This window comes from Ranitomeya variabilis, chromosome 1 (genome assembly GCF_051348905.1).
Source record: "Ranitomeya variabilis isolate aRanVar5 chromosome 1, aRanVar5.hap1, whole genome shotgun sequence".
Classification (NCBI taxonomy): Eukaryota; Metazoa; Chordata; class Amphibia; order Anura; family Dendrobatidae; genus Ranitomeya; species Ranitomeya variabilis.
In genome coordinates this window covers 21,673,230-21,683,173 of record NC_135232.1, presented here as the reverse complement: position 1 = coordinate 21,683,173, position 9,944 = coordinate 21,673,230, and the positions used below count along the sequence as shown (strand labels likewise).

Sequence of the window (9,944 nt, the reverse complement as noted above, 5' to 3'; positions counted from 1 at the left end):
TCAAGGACTGGGTTATGAGATTGTAACCATGGTAATCCAAGCACTAAAACATCATGTAAATTGTACAACACAAGGAAGCGAATCACCTCCTGATGGTCTGGAGTCATACGCATAGTCACTTGCGTCCAGAATTGTGGTTTATTACTAGCCAAAGGGGTAGAATCAATACCCTTCAGAGGTATAGGGACTTCCAGTGGCTCTAAATCAAACCCACAGCGCCTGGCAAAGGACCAATCCATAAGACTCAGGGCGGCGCCAGAGTCCACATAGGCATCCACAGTAATAACTGATAATGAACAAATCAAGGTTACAGACAGAATAAATTTAGACTGTAAAGTGCAAATAGACTTGTCAGCCTTCTTTGTGCGTTTAGAGCATGCTGATATAACATGAGCAGAATCACCACAATAGAAACATAACCCATTTTTACGCCTGTAATTCTGCCGCTCGCTTCTGGACAGAGTTCTGTCACATTGCATATTCTCTGGCGACTTTTCAGAAGATACCGCCAAATGGTGCACAGGCTTGCGCTCCCGCAAACGCCGATCAATCTGAATAGCCATTGTCATGGACTCATTCAGACCTGTAGGCGCAGGGAACCCGACCATAACATCCTTAACGGCATCAGAGAGGCCCTCTCTGAAATTTGCCGCTAGGGCACACTCATTCCACTGAGTAAGCACAGACCATTTACGAAATTTTTGGCAGTATATCTTAGCTTCATCTTGCCCTTGAGATAGGGCTATCAAAGCTTTTTCAGCTTGAATCTCCAAATTAGGTTCCTCATAAAGCAAGCCTAAAGCCAGAAAAAAGGCATCCACATTGAGCAACGCAGGATCCCCTGGTGTCAATGAAAATGCCCAGTTTTGAGGGTCACCTCGCAGCAAAGAAATCACAATCTTAACCTGCTGGACAGGATCTCCAGAGGAGTGAGGTCTGAGAGAAAGGAATAATTTACAATTATATTTGAAATTCAGAAACCGAGATCTATCTCCGGAAAACACCTCTGGTGTAGGAATCTTAGGTTCAGACATCGGAGTATGTATAACAAATTCTTGTAAATTTTGAACCTTAGTAGCAAGATTATTTAAACCTGCAGCCAAGCTCTGAGGATCCATCTTTAAACAGGGGAGATCAGAGCCATTCAAGGATTAGAAGGAAAGGCAAAGTCTGTAATTAGAGCTGAAATACAACTGATACAACTGATCCAACTATGGAGCAAACATAGGAAAAAAAAAAAAAAAACAACTCTACAGACTTCTTTTTCTCTCCTTTCTTCTGCCAGTAACTTTAACACGGGCCGGTCATACTGTCATGATTCCCAATGGCAGGGAAACATCAAAACACAAAGATAACGGACGAGCTCTGGGTGATGGAATCTCGAGCTGACCGTGAGCTAAATCTACCACACAACTAATAGTAGCCAGGGAGCATACCTGATTAACCCTAGATGCCACGCGCCAGCCGGAGGACTAACTACCCCTGGTAGAGGAAGGAACAGACCTGGCTTACCTCTAGGGAAATACCCCAAAAGATGATAGCAGCCCCCCACATGTAATGACGGTGAGTTTAGAGGAAAAGACATACACAGTATGAAGGTAGATTTAGCAAAGAGAGGTCCACTTACTAGATAGCAGAAGGATACAAAAGAGGACTTCACGGTCAACTGAAAACCCTATCAAAAAACCATCCTGAAATTACTTTGACTCCTGTGTCAACTCATGACACAGGAGTGGCAATTTCAGCCCACAAGAGCTTCCAGCTACAGAGAATAACAAAACTGCAAACTGGACAAAAGATACAAAACAAAAGGACAAAGTCCACTTAGCTGATCAGCAGACTAGTAGCAGGAACATGCAACCGAAAGCTCTGGTTACAATGATGACTGGCAAGGAAATGACTGGAGAGCAAGGCTAAATAGGAAACTCCCAAACACTGATGGGAGCAGGTGAACTGAGACAGCAAAGACACACAAGTCACCAGTACCACCAGCAACCACCAAGGGAGCCCAAAAGCGGATTCACAACACAGAACCATGTGTGAGCTAAACAGGTATCATTTTACAATGTGAACCACACCCAGGGGTGGAGATATGGTGAGCAGCCTACCCACCCTAACTTTTCAGCTGCTCACAATTAGACCTAGCTATAATGTGGCCGATTAACTCCTCTTAGTACTATGTGTACTAGAGCATTACTCCAGGTTTATATCACAGAGGACAATAACCTCTGTGATACATATCTTCCATCCACTATGTGTCCTGAAGCCACCTTACACCATATAGAACAAGACACATCATTTACAGATCATAATACGTGAGCAAACAGCTCAATTGATCAACAAATCCTTGTGTCAGTGATTTTCTATTGTGGGAGTGCTGCCTTCATTTTTGTACATATCGATCTATTATCTATCTATTAATCATTATCTATTATTATTATTTATTTATATAGCACCATTAATTCCATGGTGCTGTACATGAGAAAGGGGTTACATCAAAATACAAATATCACTTACAGTACACAAAACTAACAATTACAGACTGATACAGAGGGGCGAGGACCCTGCCCTTGCGGGCTTACATTCTACAGGATTATGGGGAAGGAGACAGTAGGTCGAGGGTTGCTTTAGCTCCAATGGTGTTGAGGTGGCTGTGTGGTCTTTACAGGTTGTAAGTTTCTTTGAAGAGATGGGTTTTCAGGTTTCTTTTGAAGGATCCAAAAGTAGTGGATAACCGGATGTGTTGGGGCACTGAATTGGTGATATTCGGGAGAAGTCTTGGAGGCGATTGGATGAGGAGCGAATAAGTGTGGAGGAGTGAAGGAGGTCTTGGGAGGACCGGAGATTACGTGAGGGAAGATATTGAGAGATTAGTGTGGAAATATACGGAGGAGAAAGATTATGGATGGCTTTGTAGGTCAGTGTTAGTAGTTTAAACTGGATACGCTGAGAAATTGGGAGCCAGTGAAGGGATTTGCAAAGAGGGGAAGCAGGAGTGTAGCGAGGAGAGAGATTAATTAGTCGGGCAGCAGAGTTAAGGATGGACTGGAGGGGTGCGAGAGTGTTAGAAGGTAGGCCACAGAGGAGTATGTTGCAGTAGTCGAGGCGGGAGATGATTAGGGCATGCACGAGCATTTTGGTAGATTGTGGGTTGAGGAAAGGACGGATTCTGGAAATATTTTTGAGCTGGAGGCGACAGGAGGTGGCGAGAGCTTGGATGTGCGGTTTGAAGGACAGGGCAGAGTCAAGGGTTACTCCGAGGCAGCGGATTTTGGGCACAGGGGAAAGTGTGATTTCATTTATTTTGATAGATCAGGTAGGGAAGATATGCGAGATGGAGGAAAGATAATTAGTTCAGATTTGTCCACATTGAGCTTGAGGAAGCGAGAGGAGAAGAAGGAGGATATGGCTGATAGACACCCTGGGATTCTGGAGATCAGAGAGGTGACATCTGGGCCAGAGAGGTAGATCTGAGTGTCATCGGCATATAGATGGTACTGGAAGCCATAGGACCTTATGAGTTGTCCCAGGCCGAGTGTATAGATTGAGAAGAGTAAGGGTCCTAGGACAGAGCCTTGAGGGACACCAACAGAGAGGGGGCGAGATGAAGAGGTAGTATGGGAGTAGGAAACGCTAAATGTGCAGTTGGCAAGGTATGAGGAGATCCAAGATAGGGCAATGTCTTTGACCCCAAAGGAAGAGAGGATCTGTAGTAGGAGGCAGTGGTCAACTGTGTCGAAGGCAGAGGACAGGTCTAGGAGGAGGAGTATAGAGAATTGTCTGTTAGCTTTGGCTGTAAATAAGTCGTTAGTGATTTTGGTTAGGGCAGTCTCAGTGGAATGGTGGGGACGGAAGCCAGATTGTAGGTTGTCGAAGAGAGAGTTAGATGCAAAGTGAGAGGAAAGTTCAGCATGGACTTGCTGCTCAAGGAGTTTGGATGCAAATGGGAGCAATGATATGGGGCGATAGCTGGACATAGCGCTTGGGTCAAGGGATGGCTTTTTGAGGATAGGTGTGATTGTGGCATGTTTGAAGGCAGAGGGGAAGGTACCAGAAGTTAGTGAAAGGTTGAAGAGATGGGTTAGGGATGGGATTAGTGTGGTGGTGAGGTTGGGGAGGAGGTGGGATGGGGTCAAGTGCACAAGTGGTGAGGTGTGATTTGGAGAGAAGATGAGCAAGCTCCTCTTCTATATCATCTATATACCATCTATTATCTATATATTATCTATCCATCCATATATCATCTATATATTATCTATTATTTATCTATCATAAATTTATTATCTATCTATTAACTATATTATTTATCTATTGTCTATATATTATCTATCATCTATATATCTATCGTCTATCTATTATCCATAATCTATTATCTATCAATCTACTATCTATCTATCTATCAATCTATTATCTATCTAGAAAAATAAAAGCAGCACAAGAAAAATAGCAAATAGTCTGCAAGGCCCCCAGGTAAGTACCAAACCTTATGTAGAGATTAAAAAAATGGAGGCAGCACACCGTTCAAAGTGGAAAATAGATGTGCTTCTGTTTAATAGCCCATCACGGTGACGTTTCGGCTCACACTGAGCCTCTCTCAAGTTTATATCTATCATCTATTTATTATCCATCATCTATTATCTATCTAGAATATATATATATATATATATATATATATTATCTATTATATATCTATCTATAATCTATCTATCATCTTTATCTATTGTCTATCTATCTATCTATCTTCTATTATCCATCTTTCTACCTATTAATTACACTGGTCTACAAAAAAAAAAAAAAAAATTTCTGGCATGGACTTTAAGAACAGTTTTAGACTAATTTGAGGGTGCTGAATTCAAATCTGATCTTATAATTTCTCTATCACATCACGTTTTTCCGCTATAGGTATATAGCCCATTTTCATGAATTCCATGATAAATATAAGTGGTGTATGAAAAGTGCCGGTTTATACGGTTCACTAAGGTAAATTTAGCTTTCATTTAGTCTCCCAATAAATGTGAGAATATCTTTGTTTTCTTTGAACATGCATAATTCCCATTTATTATGATAACACCCTTGTTTTCTGTGCTATTAGGACAGTAGAGCTACAGCAGAGCATTGGGTGAAAACTGAATGGCCTCAGCAACAGAGTTTGGTATCTGGCGATAAGAATGTCATCCATGTTCCTCTAGTGCAGGGGTCCCCAACCTGTAGCTTGGGAGCCACATGTGGCTCGTGAGCCCATGATGTGTGGTTCACGGCTTCCTGCCAGCTTGGTGCATTATCACCAGATGTAAATAACTATTAAGAGCAGATCCCTAAATGGTTACTTTTGTGCGTAGCTCTCTACAGAAGAGCAGATTTGAATGGGAGTGAGATAGGAAACAGTGGAGCTTGGCATACTGCCTTGGTGTGATTTCAGTGGAGAAGCTTTCTATTCTATATCTTTGCACATGTAATAGAATATCAAAGAGACACAAAAATGCACGCGTCAAAATCACATATAAAAACGCAAGTGACCTGAGGTGCGGGATTCATGCGGAATTTCAACTGCGTGAAGACTTGAGAAGACATTGATCATGGGAACGTACTCTAAAAGTGGAGTAATACTCTGACAACATTGTTTCCAGCAGTGACCTGGGAGTCAGAGATGTGTCCAGACATCTTCCCCATCCTCTTTCTATCCATTTCAGTGATTCTCTTGCCATCCCCCCCACTCCTCCTGTTAGGGTCTTCTGGAAAAATACTCTTCTCTCATTGACTTCCATTATACTCAGTACTAGAGTCGAACCCGTCTGAGCATCTGACCTGCTCGATTTGAGTACGGAGCACTTGAGCATTTTAGTGCTCGATCATCACTACTAAACATCCTGCCAGAGCTACAATGGAGGGAAAAGAATATTTACATGTGAAGGGCCCAGACACAGTCCAGACCAAAATCTCAGAGAATCTGTGACAAGACGTGAAAATTGTCAATCACAGATGTCGCCATCCAATCTCACTGATCCTATAGATCATTCATCCATGAAATCGTCATGGCTTGAAAGGCCAAAGGCCGTTAAATAATAATAATTCTGCACAGAAATCTACACAAAATATGCCGACCATCACTCCCTCATCTCCCCTGGTTCTGAGGAAATATTGTACCCTCACAAGGACAACCAATGTATAAGCATGGAAGATTTCAGGAAAAGTACATTATGGATTGGTGACACGTTTTAAGATTCAGTTATATAATAATGAAAAACATTCTATGCACGAGGCTGATATCGATGTCTGATCTGGATTATTTTTCCTTTTTGGATATATGACTTTTATTGACAATATCCCACATATCTTAACCATTTATTTATCTTATATGATATGGGAAATTACTTTCCAAGTAACACTTATATTTATTTCTTACACTGTTTCTCAATAAAAATAAATAAATAACTATCTCCCTACGTGAATTCTTTGATGTGCAATTAAAACTGACTTTTGGTTAAAACACTTTCCACATAGAGAACATGAATACGGCTTCTCCCCTGTGTGAATTCTTTGATGTCTCACAAGATCTGATTTCTGGATAAAACATTTTCCACATACAGAACATGGAAATAGCTTCTCCTTTAAGTGAGTTCTTCGATGCTCAATAAGATCTGATTTAGCATTATAATATTTCCCACATTTTAAACATAAAAAAGGTTTCATCCCTTTGTGAGTTTTTTGATGATTCATAAGATTTATTTTCTGAGTAAAACATTTTCCACATTCTGAACACGAATACGGCTTCTCTCCTGTGTGGATTTTTTGATGTGTAACAAGATTTGATTTACTACTATAATGTTTCCCACATTCAGAACATGAAAACAGTTTCTCCCCTGTGTGAGTTTTTTGATGGTCAGCAAGATTAGATTGCCAAGTAAAACATTTCCCACAATCTGGACATGAAAATGGCTTATCCCCTGTATGAATTCTCAGATGTGCTATAAGACTTGATTTAAACTTATAACGTTTTCCACATTCTGGACACGCAAATAGCTTCTCTCCTTTGTAAATTCTCTTAAGTTTAGAAAAATCTGACTGCTGAGAAAAATATGTCCCACCATCAGGGCATGACAATTTCTTCTCTTCTGAGTGAATTTTTTGATGTTCAACTAGATGTGATTTCTGGATAAAAGATTTGCCACATACTGAACATGAATATGGCTTCTCCTTTGAATGAATTCTGTTGTGTTTAACAAGAATTGATTTCTGAGAAAAACATTTTCCACATTCTAAACATGAGTAAGGTTTCTCTCCTGTGTGAGTTTTCTGATGTTCAACAAGACTTGATCTTCGGGTAAAACTATTGCCACATTCTAAGCATGAAAATGGTTTTTCCCCTGTGTGAATTCTCTGATGTTTATCAAGAATTGATTTCTGAGAATAACACTTCCCACATTCTAAACATGAATAAGGTTTCTCTCCTGTGTGAGTTTTCTGATGTTTAACAAGACTTGATCTTTGGGTAAAACTATTGCCACATTCACAGCATGAATATGGCTTCTCTCCAGTATGAATTCTCTGATGTTTAACAAGAACTGATTTATGAGAATAACATTTACCACATTCTGAACATGGAAATGGTTTCTCTCCTGTGTGAGTCTTCTGATGCGCAAGAAGACTTGACTTTCGAGTAAAACCATTTCCACATTCCGAGCACGGGTATGGCTTCTCTTCTGTGTGAGATTTTTGATGGTTAACAAAACTTGATTTCTGAGTAAAACATTTTCCACATTCTGAGCATGAAAAGGGCTTCTCTCCAGAATGAATTCTCCGATGTCTGACAAGATCCGATTTCTGCAAAAAACATTTGTCGCATTCTGAACACGAAAACGGCTTCTCCCCTGTATGAATTTTTTCATGGCTAACAAGAATTGATTGCCAAGCAAAACATTTTCCACATTCTGAACATGAATACGGCTTCTCCCCTGTGTGGATTCTTTGATGTCTAACAAGATCAGATTTCTGGTACAAACATTTCCCACATTCGGAACATGAAAACGTCTTCAACCTTGTGCGAACTCTTCGACGTTGAAAATGCTTTGTGTGACTTTGGTTTTGCTCAACATTCTGCGGTGAACCAGGAGAAAGGACTTGTTTAAATGGAGCAGATGACAAATCTTGGATGTGAATGTCTGAGGGTATATCTGGGATAATGGCATGCTCTTCATTTGTACAATGTATGATACCACAATTATCTGCTTTAGAATCTAAAGATAGTAGATGTCCCTCTGAGCTCCTGGTGCAATCATCTGCCAAAGAAAAAAGCAATTTTATTATTCTTACATAATCTTATTAAATTTACATTGAATCCCATATATTTTACAGGAGTTACTAAAGTATTTTTCCAGGATATTAATACTGATTTTCCTGATCCAATCCGGGTTTTGAGTCCTGTCTGCCATTTTCCCGGGCTGATCATGTCAAGCATTTACTTTGCCTGGCCTCGTTTTTGGTTCAGGTCTGCTATTTCTTAATGCTGCGTCCTGCAGGCCATGTCAGTTATATTTTCTGCCTACGGCGTGAGTATCTGACTCCGGTAGTACCCTGATTGGTCCTGCTGCGCTTTCTGACCTTGTCCGTGTCTATTCCTCCTTCCCTGCCCGTCCTGTCTTAGTGTTTCCTGATTGCTTTTGGATTTCCCGGTGTTTAACTCTGGCTTGACTTTGCCTCTGGTCCCTGGTACTTCTGCCTTTTGTCTGGCATTGATCCTTTGGCTCTCCACTGACTCTGTGCTTGCTTTTTCCCTTTGTACTGCATGATGGTCTAGGTTTTGGCTCGGCTTGTTTGACTATTATGCTGCCACCTGGTGGTAGTTTCGCTGCAGCACTGCAGGTCTGCCCTTGCAGACTTGTTACTATCCTTCCACTCTATTGCCATCTAGTGGAAGTTGCAGTTACCTGCATAGCTGCAGCGTGACACTGAAGACATCAGTGGCCGCTGGACAGGAACCCTGTCAACCATCAACTACCTACCAGCATCCCGGCTCCTCTTCTGACTTACCAGGCTTGGGTGCTTGATGTCACGCCAGGCTGGCTAATCAACAGAAGAGCCGTGGATGTAGGATGTTTCACAGGGCCCCATTCCATTGGCAACAGAATACTAACATGACCACTGGACCTGGTTCCTGCACATCTTTTTGGCTCCTCTTGACTGATCTTTATTGGATACAATGCCCCATACACCAGCACATCGTACATTTAGTAGCGGCATTGCTGGGTATTGCAGCTTTCTCCCATTCTTGAAACCCCCCAAAAAGGTGGCTAACAGGTTTACATCTCCATAGGTACATTTTGCAGAACGCCCATAGCCGTTCTCTGCTAGTAAAATGCTCAGTGGGGAATCATAAAAAGACCTGCAAATCAATACCGAATATTTTACATCCTTTATAGCATCCTTAGTTTTGTACAAAAAAAAAAACAAACAACAAACTTAATGAGCGAATCAATGTTGACTAAAGTTGACTTTACTTTTAATAATTGTTGGTCGAACGCTCAGCTATTTCTCCCGATGCCCTGCATACAACCATATTTGCCACAGACAAGCATGTATGTTTATTTTAATGGGGAGACTATCTTTTGGAATAATAAAGGATTGGGCATGTTAAAATTCAATACGCCTGATACTTTTTTTTCTGAAAATTTTGTCTACAGAAGGATTTTACTGAGAATCCATCAGTGAACTCATTCTGATTGGGAGTTTGTAACTGTTTTATCTCTCTTTTTCTGATCTCCTCGCAGCTGATTAAAGAGGCCACATGAAACTTCACAACAAGCTCACTGATGGATTCTCATTAAAATCATTTGGCAGCCAGGAACAGACAGTGAAAACGTCTAATAAAACCCAATCCAATTGTAAAAATGGATTATAGCCCAAACTACATGCAGTATAGTATAAAAGATTGAGAGGAATCTGTGACA

The 9,944-nt window shown here is 41.0% G+C and overlaps 1 protein-coding gene across 2 annotated transcripts in view; it reads right to left on the bottom strand.

The window, feature by feature from the left end:
- Positions 1 to 4,733: 4,733 nt before the first annotated feature.
- LOC143802688 (uncharacterized) overlaps positions 4,734 to 9,944 on the bottom strand; it is a 21,038-nt gene continuing 15,827 nt past the window's right edge. For both annotated transcript variants that reach the window (XM_077281348.1, XM_077281347.1), the window contains one exon: positions 4,734 to 8,276. In XM_077281348.1, the coding sequence (XP_077137463.1) occupies positions 6,433 to 8,276 (1,844 nt within the window). In that variant the 3' untranslated portion in view covers positions 4,734 to 6,432. The remainder of the gene's footprint in view (positions 8,277 to 9,944) is intronic.